At 47.0% G+C, this 20,748-nt stretch overlaps 2 protein-coding genes across 5 annotated transcripts in view; one reads left to right on the forward strand and one right to left on the reverse strand.

Moving 5' to 3' along the window:
• The window catches only part of LOC137434223 (gap junction gamma-1 protein), a 135,876-nt gene that overhangs the window by 100,390 nt on the left and 14,738 nt on the right, over positions 1–20,748 (forward strand). For all 4 annotated transcript variants that reach the window (XM_068127013.2, XM_068127012.2, XM_078785351.1 and 1 more), the window contains 2 exons: positions 7,621–7,943; positions 8,408–9,082. In XM_068127013.2, coding sequence (XP_067983114.1) covers positions 7,642–7,943; positions 8,408–9,082 — 977 coding nt within the window. In that variant the 5' untranslated portion in view covers positions 7,621–7,641. The remainder of the gene's footprint in view (positions 1–7,620; positions 7,944–8,407; positions 9,083–20,748) is intronic.
• Positions 924–7,351, reverse strand: LOC137413900 (uncharacterized). Its single transcript, XM_078785164.1, is given in 3 exon segments — positions 924–2,140; positions 2,143–3,097; positions 3,129–7,351. Coding segments are annotated over 3 exon segments (4,965 nt in total). The 5' UTR covers positions 5,922–7,351.

A 20,748-nucleotide genomic window follows, 5' to 3' on the forward strand; every position in this document is an offset into this window, starting at 1 on the left:
CCACCGAGGTCGGAAGTCGGAACTCATTGTCGTCAAATAAATGTAGCCTGTATGTTTCACTCTTTGTCACATGCCGTTGGTCCCATGTCAATCGGATGAAGTTGAAAAATTAACGTTACGAAGGTTCTCTGGGACGTACTGATTCCGAATAATGAAGTTGAAAAATTAACGTTCCGAAATACGCTAATTACGCTAACAGAAGCGCTGGAGGGAGCACTGCGCTCCCTCCCTTAGATTCCCTCCCTCTTCTGCTAGCGCTAATTACGCGTAACACACTAATTTTAAAACCCGAAGTTTTTTTAATTTTAAGGTGTGCTGTAGTCAGAAGCGCTAGAAGCGCTGCGCTCCCTCCCTTCGAATCCCTCTCTCTTCTGCTAGTGCTAATTATGCGTAATACGCTAATTTTAAAACCCGAAATTTTTTAAATTTTATGTCTCCGTGACATTCCTGGGACCATCCCGAGTCGAACAGTACTTGCCGCTCGCAAATCCGTCCACGGGTTCTCGAGATCTTAGAGATTGTAGACACATACATACATAGACACATACATAGATCAGGATACAGACACAGAGGCCAACTCTACTTTATATATATAGAGGTACCCGGCTTTGCACGGGAGTGGGTTACTTTGGGCCAGTGGGTTACTTTACATTAATGAGTAAATGTTTTTAACTCACCTGTTATTTGGGTTGTAGGCGTTCTGGTAGACGGTAGTAAGGTTGTCGGCAGTAGCTGTGTTCTAGGCTGGCTGCTAGACGTTAGTGGGGTTGGAGGTGGGCTGGTAGACGATAGAAGGTGTCTGTCGGCGGGCTGGTTTGATACATATCGCAATCCATAATTATGGAGTGGGGCTGGCAAAAGACACATAGAATACTCCCTTGCCCTCTCCCGAGCAACGCCTGGCACCTCCTGTAGTCAATATATCAGTTCTGCAGGGCCTCTGTGTAAACAACGTTCCGCGTTTTACTGTCGGGTGCCAAGATGGTAAGTTTTTCTTTGCTGGAAGTGCGAGAGGCCGCCACATACAGCTGACCATGGGTGAAGCATGGCACGGACAGGTCCACTCCAATGGCCTTGAATGTCTGACCTTGTGATTTGTTGATTGTTATAGAAAAACATGGCTTGCATGGAAACTGGAGGCGACGAAACTGGAAAGGCAGCTCTGAATCTGATGGCATAAGAGGTATTCTGGGCAGAAGGATGACTTCACTTTTGTATGGCCCACAGGAAATGGTGGCCTCGATAACATTGGCATGAAGGCGGGTGACAAAGCAGCGAGTGCCATTGGTGGTCTTTGGTGGCTCCATGTTTCGGAGTATCATGATTGGGACACCGATCTTGAGAATCAGAATGTGTGGCGGCATTCCTGACAGCTCAATGGAGTTGAGCAGTTCAACGGGGTAGGTGACTGCCTCATCATCACAGATGGCACTGTCAACAGACTTGTACCTTCTCTCCTCACCAGGAAACTCAGACATGAGCCAGGTATTGAGCTTACGCACATTGGTGTTCAGAGGAGAGAGAATTGCTCGCTCAGCCAGCCACTCATGATTGTGAGCATTGGCAATCAAACATGGGTACACATCAGCCTTGAGCTCCTCCAATGTCTTCACAACCTTCCCCAGCCCAGTAGGGATTGTGATGGTGTCTGGTGCAGCTGTTAATGGGATCTGTCCATTGCCAACTTCCAGGAGCATTTTGGAAAAGTCAGCTGCCCCTTGATCCCCAGACAAATGCGTTCGCATGTTCCTTGTTAGGTGTTTGACAGTCACATGACGCCAGAGGTCGGAAGTTTTTAGACTGGCATTCACAATGTTGGCCCTTGTGCCCCTCTTGACCACAGGCAAGATCTGGCGGAAATCTCCACAGAGCAGCGTGGGTATGCCTCCCATGGGTCTGTGCACGCCTGTTATGTCCTGTAAAGTGCGGTCTACAGCTTCATACGCTGATTTGTGGGTCATTGGTGCTTCGTCCACAATGATGACAGCTGCATCGTTTATGACCCTGGCCAAGGCTGTGCCACGCTTGATGCCACATGTTGCTTGCTCCTTGGTGTGGGCGTCAAGTGGAATTTTGAATGTGCTGTGTAGTGTCCGCCCACCCTGGAGCAGTGTTGCAGCAATGCCACTGGATGCAGTTGCAAGGCGATCTTTCCTTGGGATCGGATATGTTTGAGGATGGCATTGATGACGAAACTCTTGCCTGTGCCACCTGGCGCATCCAAGAAGATTATGTTACTGTGCCTCATGCCACTGTTGACGCTACCTTGTTCGACCAGTTGAAGGACTGCATTGTAGACATCACGCTGGTCATCTGTCAGCTGTTCATGGAGATCATTGGCCTGAATTGTCAACTGATCTTGGTCATAATCTACCTCTCTGAAGTACTCCCTTGCGAGCCTCTCATCTGTGCCCCTCTGTGGTATTGGGAAGTCATACGAACTGAGAACACTGCCACCCATCAGCAACACCTTGTCCTCAAGTGCGCAGAGTGCCAGGTTGTAAACCTCATCATTGTAGCAAGCCGCAACATTACCAATATGGCGACGGTGCTGGAATAGGTAGTCTTCGGATAGCAGGTTACGAAAGTCCTCCCAGAGTGCACGTGGATTGCTGGGGAAGCAGCTGGTGAGAATGATGGCCAATAGGCTCCTGAGGTTTGATGCTGACTGGCTGATTCCTGCTTCCTCCATAGCAAGGTGAAGATGCTGGTCATTTTCCAAGAGTCCTCTTGCCAGGCATGCTTCACGGAAGGACAATTCTTGACCATCTACACTTCTCAGGGCATTGAAGGAAGTGGGACCACATATGTCAGTCAGAAGGAGGCGAACGTAGTAGCAGTCGCCTTGCCGTGGACTGATGCTGTACATGCGGCCAATAGCTGAAACTTCGTGGACAGTAAAATCTCCTCTAACAACCACGCCTCCTTGCTTGCGCCTGGTCCACTTCTTGCTTGACTTATCCCAGGTGTAGTACTGTGGCACCTCATGGTACTTGAGTGTCTTGGCGAAATCATCAAGGCTGCAGAGATCAAAGAAAGCAGTGAGTGTGGTGGCTGGCGGTGGTCTCTGTGCCCTTTCCAGGGCATTTTCAGCATTAAAGTAGACTCTGACCATTCTCTAGGTGCACGGCAAGTCCCACAACAGGGGGAAAGTGCTGAGATATGGGGTGCTCCAGGATCCTCCATACTGCCTCACTGCTACCCACATAGCGAGCATTCTGGAACTGAGTGACTTCGTCCACTGGACAGTCTCCAGCCCCGATGCGCTGCAGTTGAAAGACAGCCTGGTCAGTCCCCTTGGTCACATACTTGGTTATGTACTTGATGCTACTAATGCTGGAGCATATCTCAACATTGATGTGGCTGTTGAATTGGCGGAGGAGGAGTGGGTTGTATGGTACCACCCACTGGTTGCTGACCACTTGCTCCAATTGTCTTCCCAGCTGGTGCATGTTGATCTCCCCAATGTGACCACCATCCTCTGGCTTGAGACGCCGATACTTGGGGTAGCAGTCATTTCCTTGCTCTGTGCTCTGCAAGAATGGCTTTGGAAAATCCTTGGCGCACTTGCGGTCCCTCATGCAAGGACTGTTCTGATTGAGATGTCCACATGGGCCATGGATCATATGAGCCATGACCATCTTGTGCAGTTCCGGATCTATCTCCTTGTCGGGAATCTCAGCACTGATCACCAGGTCAATGTCATCAGGTCTGACCTTGCTCTCGGGAGCAAGCCACAGAAGGATATGTGCATGAGGGAGACCACGCTTCTGGTACTCAATGGTGTACAGGAAGGCTTGCATCTTGCCGAAAGCTCCACGTTTGAGTAGTTCCATGAGCTTCTTTTGCTTTTGACGAAAGACCCGAGCTATGATGTCAGGGCGGTTTTGTGCCTCTTGTCCTGGCTGCAGGTTTTCCTGAATTTCAGTCCATTTGGGGTTGGTGGTCATGGTTATGAAGAAGTCAGGCTTTCCAAAACGGCGGACATAGGCCATGGCATCGCTCTGTTTTTCATGCATCCAGCGGGGGCCACCAGTGTATGTTGCTGGGAGTACAACGCTTTGTCCCACATTGTGTGGATCTCCATCACCAGCAAACAGGCTGTCACGCAGGCTCACATAGTCATCAGCGCGCAAGGTCTTCTGCTCACGACGGATCCAGCCCAATCTCTCAGTTTCTATCTTGCAGTACATGTCCACCAGAAATTGCTGAAAGAGGCGTCCCATTTGCAGTAGGTGGTTGCCCTCTCTTACCATGAGGTGGTAGCTGTAGTATTGAAGCTGGCTGACCTTGCGCCCTCCATCCTGTCCTGCAGCAGTTCGGGCCTGTAGATACACACTGTATCCGTCTGTGCCATACGGGAAGATGATTGGGTACTGGAGTGAATCATAGGATGCATGCAGCTCGCTGATCCTCTTGAGTTCACCATCTCGAAGCCTGAGGACTATGTCTCGGGGATTTGTAGGCTCATTGTCCATCAGGATGGCCACTTCTGGTGCTGACTGGGCATTGTAGCGACGGGCATGCTCTCCGTGTGGCCTCTTGTCCTCCCTGATGATGATCTGCCTCTCTTCATTGTTGCTTCCCTCAGCAAGAACATCATGAGCTGTCTTGAGTTGTCGGATCAGGTGATTGTTGTCATGAAACCAGATGGTAAGATTCCTAAGAATATGTGGATTAAGGCTGCTGTGGTTCCTGGCTGTCAGTTCATCAGCATGAGAGTCCAGGAAGTAGACTTGTAGGAACTTAGGCTGACCCTCCTCAGGTGGTAGCAAGGAACCAATGCGATGAAAGGCCTGGCCCTGAATGCGGAAGCTGGGGTTCCAACCCTGGACTGCTGCGTCTTTGTGACCAAAGCTTGTCATCGCAAATGATCCATTGTACCTTCTGATGTTGGCAAGGAAGTGCCTGCTGGTGGCATCTGTACCAGAGATGAGCTCATTGAGAAATGGTGGTAGGGCTGGGTAAGGGGTAAGGATGACTTTGCCATCACTGCAGCACACCCCTTTTGTCTCTCCATTAAACTTCATAGCTGCACAATGCCTGCACTTGTCGTTCATTTGTCCAACATTTGCAAAATTCACTGGGTTACCGCGGTCATAGGTGAAGGCCATGCTATTGGAGTGACGGTGTTGCCCGACGGTCTCACTGGCTCGTGCTTGTGAAGTTGATATGTTATTCGTCTCCAGTCGCTGGACTTGCTGTTCAGCTGTCTCGTATTGCCTATTTGCTTGCGTTTGGATGGCCATCGTGGTAGTTGACCGTAGTTCATCGTAGTTGAAGGCGGCTCTATCCCACTGGTTGACACTTTCTGCTCGATGCTGTTGGCAAACTTGCAGTCGTACTTGCCGTTGCTGTGTCTCTTCTGCCTGTAGAGCTGTGGCGTGGCGACGGCGGTCTTCATCAAGTCGTACTTGGCGTGGCTGTGGCTCTTCTGCCTGTAGAGCAGCGGCACTGCGACGGCGAGTTGCCTCAAGTCGTACTTCCCGTTGCTCTGGCTCTTCTGCCTGTAGAGCTGCGGCACTGCTCCGGCGATTTGCATCAAGTCGTACTTGCCGTTGCTCTGGCTCTTCTACCTGTAGAGCTGCGGCGTGGCGACGGCGATTTGCATCAAGTCGTACTTGCCGTTGCTCTGGCTCTTCTACCTGTAGAGCTGCGGCGTGGCGACGGCGATTTGCATCAAGTCGTACTTGCCGTTGCTCTGGCTCTTCTACCTGTAGAGCTGCGGCGTGGCGACGGCGATTTGCATCAAGTCGTACTTGCCGTTGCTCTGGCTCTTCTGCCTGTAGAGCTGCGGCGCTGCGACGGCGAGTTGCATCAAGTCGTACTTGCCGTTGCTCTGGCTGTTCTGCTTCCCGCGCAGCACGGAATCTTTTGGCGGCAGCCGTATTGCGTCCGAGAGCTGGCCTCTTTCTTGGCATATCTGAAGTGAACAATAACCATAAATGTTAAATTTAACTGCCTTAAGTTAAGCAGAGATTATAGCAACAATAGTTCAGCGGCGTAGTAAAAAAAAAAATGCGCAAGTCAAAACTGGGCGTAGTGGAGAGTGTATGCGGGCTGGCAGACGTTATCGGGATACATAATTCTAAAAATTATGATTATTGTGAACACTGGTAGGCGGGCTAGTAGACGGTAGTGGGGTTGGGTGGTTTAATTGACAATGTAAAATTGCGGCTTGTTAAATGATGCAAATTTACAAAAACTTGAACACTTAACATATTTTGGAAGTTAATATTGTTAACTCACCTGTTACCGGTGTTGTAGGTGGCCTGGTAGACGGTAGTGGGGTTGCCGGCGGGCTGGTTAATGGTAGTGGGGTTGCAGGCGGTCCGGTAGACGGTAGTGGTGTTGTATGCGGGCTGGTAGACGTTAGTCTGTGGTTGTCGACACCAGAAATTTGCAGAATCTATAATTATGCAAAGTAAAACACACTTAAAAACTTGAGATTAGATGGACGGTAGTGAGTTTGTACGCGGCTTTTTAAATTATGCAAATTAAAACAAACGTGACACTGGTAGACGTTAGTCTGTGGTTGTCGACACCAGAAATTGGCAGAATCTATAATTATGCAAAGTAAGACACACTTTAAAACTTGATATGAGATAGACGGCAGACTCTTGGTTTTTAGAAGCTAATTAGCTGCATTATGATCGGATGTCATAACGCCTAACGGCGGCATAATTTTTTTGTTTCAAGCCAAATAAACATGAAAACAATAAGAAAATGACAAAACAATAACTTTAATAAAACACTCAACGGGATCTGTCCCAAAAATTGTGCGGGAAAGGACGTGATAAAAGCGAAAAATAAATGTCAGAGGGGTGATTCGAACCCCGGACTCTGAAAAGATAAGGCGTCATGCTAACAGCTCGACCACTTCGACCCGTCATTTCCGGAAAGCTATTTGTGAGAGTGACTTGAAACGAAAGATTATTTTACGCGCTGCTGAAAGGTATTTATGCGTTATTATTTATTCGCTAGCAAGTGATTATAAATGTTTATGTCTCCGTGACATTCCTGGGACCATCCCGAGTCGAACAGTACTTTCCGCTCGCAAATCCGTCCACGGGTTCTCGAGATCTTAGAGATTGTAGACCCGAAGTTTTTTTAATTTTAAGGTGTGCTGTAGTCAGAAGCGCTAGAAGCGCTGCGCTCCCTCCCTTCGAATCCCTCTCTCTTCTGCTAGTGCTAATAATACGCTAATTTTAAAACCCGAAATTTTTTAAATGTTTATGTCTCCGTGACATTCCTGGGACCATCCCGAGTCGAACAGTACTTTCCGCTCGCAAATCCGTCCACGGGTTCTCGAGATCTTAGAGATCATACATAGATCAGGATACAGACACAGAGGCCAACTCTACTTTATATATATAGATGTGAGCCTTGATGGCTGTATAGATTTCTGTTGAAAGTTTATGCACAGAATGATGAACATGATAACTCCTCCACATGATAAATAACCTATGACTTTTGCTATTTTCAATGCTTTTTTCTGCCCTCAGGGCAATTTGCATTTGCAACTGTTAATCATCTAAACTGCCACAGATTTGAATTTGAAGATTACTTGACATTGCAACATGATGTATGCTGAGTTCACCTTTCATTTGCATCTCACAGGCTCCGTGAAAGTGAGAGAAAATGAGCTGGAGCTTCCTTACCCGACTCCTTGAGGAAGTTCATCAGCACTCCACATTCGTGGGCAAGATCTGGTTCACGGTTTTCCTGGTGTTCCGCATAGTGCTCACGGCAGTCGGTGGAGAATCGATCTACTATGATGAACAAAGCAAATTCGTGTGCAACACGCAGCAGCCAGGCTGTGAGAACGTGTGTTATGATTCATTTGCACCGCTTTCGCATGTCCGCTTCTGGATTTTCCAAGCAATTCTGGTGGCAACACCTACCCTCATTTATCTCGCTTTCGCTATTCACCGAATCGCAAGGTACATCCAGCCACCTGTTTGATTACATTGTAATGGCTTTCATCGAATAGTCTCTTTTCTTCCAATTTTTCTGTGGTTTTTCTTTTGTTTTATGTTGTTTTTCAATTTTTCTTTTGTTTTCTTGCAAATAAACAAATTATTTTCTTTGGTCTAACATTAAAATGGGTTTTCTTATCTTTGACCAATGTTAATAGGCCAAAAATATTGAAGTTTTATATAAATAAATATGCAAAGGAAAATAATTTTACTTTGTTCATTGGGTTCAAATGACTTCGTTATTTTGTACTGTAACTTCAACTGATTTCTTTTTTTCTAGTCTCTTAAACTTAGAATTCCTTTCCACATTTTACCATCCTCCTCCACATTGTCTTCTGTGCTGTCTTGCACTCTTTTGCCTTTGTGTTTTGCCTTACATTAGTTTTTGTTTAAATTATCGTGTAATTCTCCTTTCTCTCCTACGTCAGGATGGATTTGGACTATCCGCCAAGGAAAAGGAAGCGTACACCGCTTGTGCGAAGAGGGCCAGACCGTGCTTTCGAGGAAGCTGAAGATAATGGTGAGGAAGACCCCATGGTGTTTGAAGAAGAGGAGAGAGAGGGAAGGAAGGAAACTGCGGGAAAGTCGAGCAGCGGGGATAAGAGACATGATGGGCGGAGACGTATCCAGCAAGATGGCCTAATGCAAGCTTACATCTTGCAGCTGATCATGCGCACGCTGCTTGAGGGGGCCTTTCTGTTTGGCCAATACTTACTTTATGGCGTTGAGGTAATACCACGTTTTGAGTGTACCAGAGATCCGTGTCCACACAAGGTCGACTGCTTTGTGTCCCGACCTCGTGAGAAATCCATCTTCCTGCTCATCATGTATGGCGTGGCTGCCGTTTGCCTGGTCCTAGACATTGCTGAAATGTGGCATTTAGGCCTTGGTGCAGTTGGTGATGTTGTTCGTGGTCGCCGACAGCATAATCATCAGCAACAACAAGAACTACAAAATCGTAAGTCGAGAGGAAGCCGACACTCAGCTGGTGGGCAGAAAGACGCAGCAAGCAAATCGGCATCTCCTTACAGGACAGGCCAGAACTATGTTCAAGTGCCATCTCTATTGCCAGAATACAACACTGTTGTGAAGTCACACTACAGGTGTGTTGCAAACCTCAATTTAATTATTATTCTTGTATTTTATTCACCTGTGTAAGTGTATTGCATGCAGTTTCTCTTTAGAGTAACTTTCCTGCCATTGTGATCCAATAGCGCAATGATGTAGTTTTTTTTAAATTCCCAATATTTATTTGAGGTGTGTTTATTGCAATATATATTCCTTATAAAGGAGGTGCTCGTGTATTTATACTCGGAAGCCAATCGACATAGGCATGTATGTAATATTTATACAGAAATGTCTCGGACCTGTGAATAGCGTGGTGGCAAGAGTTACGGAGGGCGCTTTATGAAAATTTTAAGCCATTATTAAGAGTTTTCAAACGTAATTCCACAACAACACGACACATACAGCACTGCCAAGAGACGTTGGGGGGGGGGGGGGGGGGGGGGAATTGAATGAGAAAAACAGATTTTATTCTACCTGGTGCTTTCACTCCTCAATGGAAACATCTCAGGCCAGGGAATGATAGGGCAATCTTTTTTTTGTTGCGATGGTCATTCACACTCTGGGGGAAGGGAAAGGGGGCTTTTTATGATTCTGAAAAAAAGTGTATTCAGTCTATTGCTAGCGTTTCTATAATGCTAGAGTACATACATGACTAGAACAGCACTCGGTAGAGCGCAAACCTTCATCAGGCTGAACAGTTTACCTTTTATATCCCACTGATAGACTGGATCTAGATCCAGACCTGATCCAAAATCTAATCGGCTTGTTCTTGTCACCTACAGCACCATCAGAATGTAAAATGGATTAAATTGAGATTTTTTTGTCACTGATCTACACATAATACCCCATAATGTCAAAGTGGATTTTTTTCATAGAAATTTTAACAAAATAATAAAAATGAAAAGTTTAAATGTCTTGAGTCAATAAGTATTCAACCCCTTTGCTATGACACTCCAAATTGAGCTCAAGTCAATCCAATTTCCTTTGATCATCCCTGAGATGCCTCGACAACTTCATTGGAGCCCACCTGTGGCCAATTCAATTGATTGGACATGACTGAAAAGAAACAGCTTTCTATATAAGGTGCCACAGTTAATGGTACATTTCAGAGCAGAAACCATACCATGAAGTCCAAGGAACTGTCTGTAGAATTCCGAGAGAGACTTGTGAGGAGGACTATAACTGGGGAAGGGTACAAAGCAATTTGTAGAGTGGTGAAAGTTCCCAAGAGCACAGTGAGATCCATCATTAGGAATTGGAAAGAATATGTTCTTTCTCAGACTCTTACGAGAGCTGGCCGTCCGACGAAACTGAGCAACCGGGGCAAGAAGAACCTTAGTCAGGGAGGTGACCAAGACCCCAATGACTACCCTCAGAACTACCGTGTTCCTTGCAGGAAGGACAACAGTCTTTGCAGCGCTTCACAAATCTAGGCTTTATGGGAGAGTGGCTAGACGGAAGCCACTCCTGAGAAAAAGGCACATGGCAGCATGCCTGGAGTTTGCAAAAAGGCGCATGAAAGACTGAGAGCATGAGGCAAAATATTCTGTGGTTTGATGAGACAAAATTCGAACTCTTTGGCCTGAATGCAAAATGCTATGTCAGGCTGAAACCGAACACAGCTAATCACCCATCTAACACCATCCCTGCCGTGAGGCTTGGTGGTGGCAGCATCATGCTTTGGGGATGCTTTTCAGCGGCAGGGACTGGGAGACTTGTAAGAATACAGGGAACAATTAATGGAGCCAAATACAGGCAAATCCTTGAGGAGAACCTGCTTCAGTGTGCAAAATACCTTGGACTGTGGCGAAGATGTACGTTTCAATAAGACAATGACCCCAAGCATACAGCCAGAGTAACACTGGAATTGCTTCTCAAGAAGAATGTGAAAGTCCTTGAATGGTCCAGCGAAAGCCCAGACTTGAATCCCATTGAGAATCTGTGGAAAGACTTGAAGATTGCTGTTCACCGATGCTCCCCATCCAACTTGACATAGATTGAGCAAATCTACAAGTAAGAATGGGAGAAACTCCCCAAATCCAGATGTGCAAAGCTGGTACAGACATACCCAAGAAGACTTGAAGCTCTAATCACTGTGAAAGGCACTTCTACGAAGTTTCGACTCAGGGGGTTGAATACTTATGTAAATTAGATAATTCTGTATTTCATGTTTAATTATTATGTAATAATTTCAAAAAAACAAACAAAAGAATCCACTTTTACATTGTGGGTGTATTATGTGTAGATCAGTGACAAAAAACAAATCTCAATTTAATCCACTTTAAATTCAGGCCGTAACACAACAAAATGTGAAAAGAGGCAAGGGATGTGTATGCTTTCTGAAGGCACTGTATCTTTGTACCTGTGTTGCTGTTGTATCCCATCCAATTTTTCGTGTTCAAAATCGGATCTTGTTGCAATGCTGTATTTGTCAAATTTGTTTTCGCATTGTTCAAGGCCAACTTTAGCTGCTCCTTGGATAGTAACTGTGAAAATTCTGTGCCCCGTTTTGTCTTTGTGTCCCCCATTTTGCTCCTTTATTCCCAAATAGTTGACTTCTATCTCCTCAATGTTATCCTATTTGTGCTCCTTGCAAAAAACAAAACAAAAACGTACTAATGTTTTTTCCCCCACTCCACAATGATCTTATTCTGTTTGTGAATTTGTGAATTTCCTTCTGGCTGTATTTCTGTTCTCCATTCCTTCTTTCCCCTTTTCTCAATATCTCCAAACTGAATTTTCATCAAAAATAAATGCTTCTTCCTTTAAAAACATTTGAAATTGCTTCACTTTCATTATTTCTCTACAGTAACCCACGTGTTCTTCTTCCTCTTCTTCTTCTTCTTCTTCACCTCAAACTATTTATACTTCTCTTCTTCTTCACAAACATTCTTTTCCAAAATTTTCTGTCAGCTAAGCGCTTGCTCTACGAACCTTCCTCCCACACATACAGCACCACCTCTTTGTTCGTGCATTCAACAAAAGTTATTACCTTCCATCCCATGATCTTTATCTCCTTTTATCCAATTTGGGAATTTAGAATCAGCATCCTTCACTTAATCTCCCCTCTTTGTGCTCCCCCCTACCCACCCTTGCAAAGCATTATTCCCCCCACCCCTTTCTGCATCCATCATCACCCCACCCTTCAATGCTTCCCTCTCAACTCACCCACTCAAACCTTCCCCCTCTACCCACCCCTCAAACCTTCCCTTTCATCCCGCCCGTCAAACCTTCCCTCTCACCCCACCCCTCACAGCCTCCCTCTCAACCCACCCCTGCAAAGCCTTCCTCCCCCATCCTGCACTCTCGCAACGCCTCCTCTCCTGTCCCTAACTGTGTGGACTTCAAACACCCGAGGCCTCCCCTCCAACCTGACATATCTCTCAATCCAGGCCGCCGCCAACAAACCGGACATCATCTGTTAAATAGATTCCTTCCTCCCACAGGACATCCCTGACTCCTTCGTGTCTCTCCCCAGCTATTGGCTCCTTCAATTTGATAGGCCTGAACCCCACCCTGGCGGTGGAGTAGCACTTTCCATCAATAACTCAATTGCTCACCGCTTTTTTTTTTTTTTTGTATACAAGATCGAGGCTTGTGCAAGAGCTAACATTAATCACAAAAAAAAACGGACACATAAAACATATAACAAAAGGGAGCGGGAGACAAGATGGGGATAGAGGGGGAAGCACACAAGTACAACAGTAGAGAACAGGAACAACGGGAGATCTGTGGGAGGGAGAGCCCTTGGGGGGAGGAGGCATGAGAAGGGGGGTGGGGGGCATGGAAGAGGTATAAAACACATGTACACTGCTAGGACTTCCAGGAAAGAAATTGGTATTTCAAAAAAGTGGATCTGGGGTAAATTAACGGGGGTAGAAAAGATCAAGGTTTTGGATGGGGGAAGATAAGAGATGGTGGTGGACAGCTGTTTTAAAGACCTGGAGGGAGGAGTGGGATTGAAGAGAGTGAGGGAGTTTGTTCCAGAGGCGGGAGTAAAGAGGAATGAAAGTGTGAAGGTGAGCAGAGAGTCTTGATTTTGGCAGTTTCACCAGAAGAGGGTTGCTGGCAGATCTTGTGCGACCTGGAGGAATATTTGGGGGACAGAGCACAGGCAGAGCTGGGGGAGCTAGGGTGGAGAGAAGTCGGTAGAAGACAGAAAGACCACCAACCTGCCTGCCGGTGAGTGAGTGAAAGGCCCTCGGAATTAGCTTCATCATGAGAGATTCCAATGATTCTGAAAGCTTTGGTTTTAACAGCGTGCCGAGCTAGGTGTGAGGCAGGAGCACCAGCCCAGAGGGGAGAGCAGTATTCCATTGAGCTGCGGATGAAATCTTTGTATGTGGTGAGGAGGTCAGATTTGCCAAGGAAGGACTTCACACGACGGAGGATGCCCAGTCGGCGACTGGCTTTGGAGGCCAGCTTGGAAATGTGGTTTCCCCAGGAAAGATCATGGCAGATAGTGAGACCCAAAACCTTGAGAGACAGAACTTCTTGGAGAGGATTGTTGTGGAGGTAGATGGGAGGGTTGTCCAATCGGTCTTTTTGGAGAGACATAGTAAGAGTGTGAGATTTGTCAGGATTGAAAGACATATTCCACTTGTTTGACCAGTCTGATATTTTCGAGGTCTGCAGAGAGTGAGGAGGCTGCAGACTGCCGATCTGAGGGATGAGGAATGGAGCGGCGGAGAGTGCAGTCATCAGCAAAGAGATGGAGAGGATTTTCCGGTGAATCGGAGGGATCATTAATGGAGACAATAATTTTTTTGTGGAAGTTTAATCTATGTTTATTATGAAAAATTTAATGAATGAAGACCAGAAGACCAGAAAAAATGCACAGAACACTGCCTTGGGGAACTCCAGCCTGAACAGGAAGGGGGATGAGAGAAATCCATTCAGGTTCACATGTTGACTATGACCAGAGAGGAAGTACACAAGCCATGCGTGGAGATTTCCATGGATACCATAGGAGGATAGTTTGGTGAGCAGAGCGGGGTGCCAGACCGTGTCGAAGGCACGTGATATGTCAAGGGAGTCAGCTCTGATTTCCTGTTTGGCATTGAGGACCTCCATCCATTGTTGAGACAGCAGAAGCAGCATGTCCAGAGTAGAGTGACCTGGTCTGAAACCAAATTGATGATCAGAGATCAAGCCATATGAGAAGAGGAAGGATTTGATATCCGAAGCAACGAAAGATTCCGTGACTTTGCTGATAATTGGGAGCAGGCTGATTGGTCTGTAGTTGCAAGGATCTGTTTTTGCACCTTTTTTGTGTAAAGCAGTAATGTTGGCTGATTTCCAAACTGATGGCAGATGACGTTGAGCAAAAGAGAGGGTGAAGAGAATAGAGAGAGGGTTTGAAATAGCGGCAGAGCAGGATTTTAGGACCCGTTGGGCTGATGCCATCTGGTCCAGTTGCAGAATCAGAGTCGAGGTTTGACAGAAACTTCTCCACCTTGTCAGGAGAGGACACAGAGTCCAGGAGCAGCTGGATGCGACTGGTAAGGTGGGTACAGAGAGAGATGGGTTTGGGACACAAGATTTTGACGCAAACACAGAGTTGAGGCATTCGGCTTTGTCACGTGTGGAGTCAGCTGTGTAGCCATTTGAGGTAAGGGAGGGGATGGAGGGGGAACAAACACCAGAAACAGATTTGACCAGATGCCATCAGGATTTGGAGGAAGGAGACAGGTTTGTGAGTTCAGTCTTGACAGTAGAGAGATAGTGCTTCCTGGTTCTCCTGAGGGTAGACACACACTTGCTCCGAGCTTGGTGGAAGGAACTGAGATTGCCTTCAGTTGGATTAGCCTTCCAAGAGGCAAAGGCAAGTTGGTTTCAGGGCAACTGCCTCACCACAAGATTCAGTGTACCGTGGACGATGTTCAGTGCCCTTGTACTGATATTACACCTCCTAACACCAGGAGTACCTCCACTGTGATTTCCCTCCATTCCCACTTCATGTTTATCTGTGTGTTGTACCGTCCTACAAATAGTGATGACTCCATCTACATGTCTCTCAGACAACATGAATCAACTTTTAACCACTCATCCCAACTCTCTCTTCCTCATATGTGGTGATTTAAATTGTCACCATGCAAATTGGGTGTTGATACTTCTCGCACTTCACACTTCAGCGAAGAACTTTGGTGACTCCATAGGATTGACTCGATCTGTGAACTTTCCAACCTGGATTTCTCCTCATGACAAATTCCCCCTTCTTCACTTGGTGATAACAAACTTCCCTATAAATGTCTCTTGTTCTTCCTCGGCTCCAATTGGTTCATCTGAAAGTCTGACGGTTCACTTGTGAAATTGTGCTTGTATATGCTTATGAAAGTCAACAATTCTCTGGCAATTCACAGAGAGCTGTCTGAATGCTTGTGATTCTGGCAGTTCACAAAGGCAAACTGGCAAGGACTGCAAGCACCCATCTCCAGAGCAGTTCTCCATATCTACCGCCCCTGGTATTAACTCAACCTGGGAATTCTTGTACAGAGGGTACAGATAGTGAGGGTTTGGGGACAAAATATTTGGAAACAAACACAGAATTGAGGCATTCGGCCTTCTCACGAGCAGAATTGATGGTGGTGCCATCTGAAGAGAAGGAAGGGATGGAGGGGGAGCATACACCAGAGGCTCCACCAAGGTTTAACAAGGACTAAACAAGGCTCCACCAGGTTTTTAAGGAGGGAGATGAGTTTAAAAGTTTAATCTTGAGGTTGTACAGATGTTGTTTTCTGGCTCACCTGAGAGTGGACACACACCTGTTGCAGGCTTTGTGGAATGGGCTGACATTTCCTTCGGTCGGGTTTGCTCTCCATGAACAAAGGGCAAGTTGTTTCGGAGCAACCGCCTCACCAGAGGATTCAGTCTACTATAGGTGGAAGAAGGGCAGGATAACTGAAGATGAGATGGGATTAATTTGTGCATAAAAGAGAGCAGGATGCTGTGTAAGAATTCCCAGGCTGAGTTAACATCAGGGGCAGTAGATATGGGAGAGTAGTCCTGAACAGAGATGTTTGATTGCCATCCCCACAAATATGCCTGAGTGAATTGTCAGACTTGCTGGCGTTGATGCAGCTCTCTGAGAATAGCCATAGAGATGTTGATTCTCACAAGCATATAAGCTTGAGTGCAAAGCCAATGCGGATGGGCTTTGCATTTTCAGATGCTTTCTAGTTATGTGACAGATGCGGATGGGCTTTGCATTTTGAGATGCATCTCATTTTGAGATGCTTTCTAGTTATTTCTCACAGTTCCTCTGTTCTACATTCCCTAAACTCTCCAGCCCTCCACCCCTCCTTCAGCGTCCTCAAACGTATTTTTGACTCTAAGGTCTCAAACTCATTTTGCAAAAAATGTTCGTTTCCCATGAATCGTACACTTTTCAAAATCCAATCTCACCCCTCCCCTCCAAAACTTCCCCATCACCACTCCCCTCCAAATCTACCCCCTTACCCCTCCCCTCCAAATTTTCCCCATCACCCATCTCTTTCAAATATTCCCCCTTGCCCTCCCCTCCAAATCTTCCCCATCACCCATCCCTTTCAAATCTTCCCCCTTGCCCCTCCCCTCCAAATCTTCCCCATCACCCCTTCCCTCCAAAACTTCCCCATCACCCCTCCCCTCCAAAACTTCCCCATCACCCCTCCCCTCCAAATCTACCCTCTTGCCCCTCCCCTCCAAATCTTCCCCATCACCCATCCCTTTCAAATCTCCCCCCTTGCCCCTTCCCTCCCCTCCCTCCTAAACTCCCCCCACACCCCTCCCCTCCGAGATTCTCCCTCACTCCTCCCCTCCTAGACTCCCCTCTCACCCCTCCTCCTCAAAGCATCCTCCCTGCTTCTTCCCCCTTCCAACTTTCACCTTCATCTCCCCCAACCTTCTGCCTCGCACTTCCCCCTCCTCAAATAACACCTCACTGTGCCTCACCCAATCTCAATCAAACCTTTTGTCCACCTCATTCTTCCCTTTCTCCAAGCTATTCTGAAATCTCTGACACACCTTCAACAGCTCTCCCTACCTCTTCCTCCTCTTCCACATCTTACCCTACCCCCCCCCCCCCCCTGTTCTGTATCCGATGCTCTCCCTTCCTCTTCATTAACGGTATGGACCTCAAACATCCGGGGCCTTCGCTCAAACTTGACTGATCTCTCCATACAGGTTGCTTCTGACAAACCAGATGTGATCTGCTTAACAGAAACTTTCCTCCTTCATGATGTCTCTGATGCCTTGGTATCTCTCCCAGGTTACTCCCTCCTCCGGTATGATAGACCTGAGCCTCGTCCTGGAGGTGGGGTTGCTATCTTTATAGAAAACTCTCTTCCTCACTCGCCCTCCACTGCCCTCTCTCCACCTCACCCCCAGGAATACCTTTGGCTACGGCTTCCCGTTCGCTCCCACCTTTTGTTCATATGTGTGTTGTACCGTCCACCAAACAGTGATGACTCCATCTACATCTCGCTGTCTGATAATATGGACCAACTTCTATCTACCCATCCCAACTCTCTCTTCCTCATATGTGGTGATTTCAATTGTCACCATGCCAGTTGGCTGGGTGTGGGTTCATCTCTCACCAGCCATGGCTCTTCAGCAAAGGACTTCTGCGACTCACTGGGACTGACACAATCTGTAAATTTCCCGACCCGGATCTCGGTCAACGGAGCATCTTCTCTTCTGGACTTGGTTATGACTAACTTCCCTGAAAATGTCTGCTGCTCTTCTTCTGCTCCAATCGGCTCATCTGATCATGTGCTTGTTAAAGTGGACATCTCTCTGACCATTCTCAGAGAGCCTCCTCAGCGTCGGCGAGTCTGGCATTTCACTCAGGCCAACTGGCACGGTCTTCAAGCAGCCAACAATCATCTGGACTGGTCTCCCATCTCTACCGCCTCTGACATCAACTCATCCTGGGAATTCTTTCAAAGTAAATTGCTCTCTCTCATGCACAGATTTATCCCATCTCGTCTTCAGTAGTCATACCCTTCCTCCCGTCCATGGTACACGGAATCTTGTGGTGAGGCTGTTGCCCAGAAACAACTTGCTTTCGTCTCCTGGAAAGCAAATCCAACGGAAGGAAATCTCATTTCCTTTCACAAAGCCCGAAACAAGTGTGTGTCCACCCTCAGGAGAGCCAGGAAACAATATCTCACCGTTCTCAAGACCGAACTCTCTTATCTGTCTCCCTCTTCCAAATTCTGGTGGCGTCTGGTAAAAACTGTTTCTGGTGTTTGTTCCCCCTCCATCCCCTCCCTCACCTCAAATGGCTACACGGCTGACTCCGCACGTGAAAAAGCTGAATGCCTCAACTCTGTGTTTGCCTCTAAATCTTGTGTCCCAAACCCATCCCTCTCTGTACCCACCGTACCCAGTCGTACCCAGCTGCTCCTGGATTCTGTGTCCTTTCCTTCTGACAAGGTGACAATTGAGTACCAGTTCACTGGTAATTCCCTGTTTGTCGTTAAAGGCGGCAAAAAGGGTTGTCGTCAGGAAGGGCATCCGGCCGTAAAACATTGCTTCAAAAAGGGGACCAAAAAACAACAACAACCATGGTTCCCGAAAAAGGCCAACCCCCGCTTTGCGGGGAAAAATGGCCTCTAAAGGTGGTTATTTATATTTTATGAGGTGGAAAAGTTTCTGTCAACCCTCGACTCTGATTCTGCAACTGGTCCTGACAGCATCAGCCCACGGGTCCTAAAATCATGTTCTTCCGCTCTTTCACTCCCCCTTTCTGTTCTCTTCACCCTCTCTTTTGCTCAAGGTCATCTGCCATCTGCTTGGAAATCAGCCAACATCACCGCTTTGCACAAAAAGGTGCAAAAACAGATCCGAGCAACTATAGACCAATCAGCCTTCTCCCAATTATCAGCAAAGTCATGGAATCCATCATTGCTTCAGATATGAAATCTTTCCTCTTCTCCAATGGCTTGATCTCTGACCATCAATTTGGTTTTAGACCTGGTCACTCTACTCTGGACATGCTGCTTCTGCTTTCTCAACAATGGATGGAGGTCCTCAACGCCAAACAGGAAATTAGAGCTGTCTCCCTTGACATTTCACGTGCCTTTGATACGGTCTGGCACCCCGCTCTGCTCACCAAACCCTCCTCCTTTGGTATCCATGGAAATCTCCACGCATGGCTGGCGGACTTCCTCTCTGGTCGTAGTCAACGTGTGGCCCTGAATGGGTTTCTCTCATCTCCTCTTCCTGTTCAGGCTGGAGTTCGCCAAGGCAGTGTTCTGGGCCCTGTGCTTTTTCTGGTCTTCATCAATGATCTCTCTGACTCTCTTGAAAATCCTCTCTATCTCTTTGCTGACGACTCTACTCTCTGTCGCTCCATTCCTCATCCCTCAGATCGGCAGTCTGCAGCCTCCTCACTCTCTGCAGACCTGGACAAAATCACAGACTGGGCAAACAAATGGAACATGTCTTTCAATCCTGACAAATCTCACACTCTTACGATGTCTCTCTGAAAAGACCGACTGGACAACCCTCCCATCCACTTTCTGAATAATCCTCTCCAAGAAGTTCTGTCACTCAATCTTTTGGGTCTCACTATCTGCCATGATCTTTCCTGCGAAAACCACATTTCAAATCTGGCCTCCAAAGCCAGTCGCCGACTGGGCATCCTGCGTCGTGCGAAGTCCTTCCTTTGTACACCTGAGCTCCTCACCACTTACAAGGCCTTCATCCGCAGCTCTATGGAATACTGCTCTCCCCTCTGGTCTGGTGCTCCTGCCTCACACCTAGCTCGTCTTCACGCTGTTGAAACCAAAGCGTTCAGAATCATTGGAATCTCCCGCGATGAAGCTAACTCCAAGGGCCTTTCACTCACTCACCGCAGGCAGGTTGGTGGTCTTTCCGTCTTCTACCGACTCCTCTCTGGCCTTGCCCCACCAGCTCTCTCTGGGCTCTGTCCCCCAAATATTCCTACAGGTCGCACAAGATCTGCCTGCAACCCTCTTATGGTTAAACTGCCAAAATCAAGACTTTCTGCTCACCTTCACTCCTTCATTCCTCTTTTCTCCCGCCTCTGGAACAAACTCCCTCACTCTCTTCAATCCCACTCCACCCTCCAGGTCTTTAAAACAGCTGTTCACCACCATCTCTTATCTTCCCCCATTCAAAACCTTGATCTTTTCTACCCCCGCTAATTTCGGTACCCTTTTGTTTTATACCTCTCCCCCCCCTTCCCATGCCACCTCCCCCCAAGCCCTCTCCCTCCCACACATCTCCCTGCTCTCAAATGTTGTGTTTGTGTGCTTCCCCTTCTCTCCCCATCTTGTCTTCCGCTCCCTCTTTTTATATATTTTGTTTGTCTGGTTGATTTGTTTGTGAAATAAATGTTAGCTCTTCCACGAGCCTCGATTCAGTATACAAAAAAGAAAAAAAAGACTATGTTTTCAGCCCTGTCTATTTGTTACTTGGCGAACAAATTTTGCCAAGTATGTTGGTCTGTAGTGTCTGTCTGTTTGTCACACGATTTTTGTCCAGTTTTCAAGCAATCGTTCTGAATTTTTTTGTGTGTAGGTGACGAACCAAGGATAGGTGACCATCGTGTGTGTAGGTGACCATCGTGCATTTTTGATCAGGATCCGGAACGATAATTTTTAAGTGGCTCGTCAACATTGAGAAATAGGGCCAAAATTCTATATTTGGGTGTGTGGCAATGACAAATAGTTTCAATTTTGGTGAAGATCCG

This window comes from Myxine glutinosa, chromosome 10, assembly GCF_964187855.1.
Source record: "Myxine glutinosa chromosome 10, kmMyxGlut1.1, whole genome shotgun sequence".
Classification (NCBI taxonomy): Eukaryota; Metazoa; Chordata; class Myxini; order Myxiniformes; family Myxinidae; genus Myxine; species Myxine glutinosa.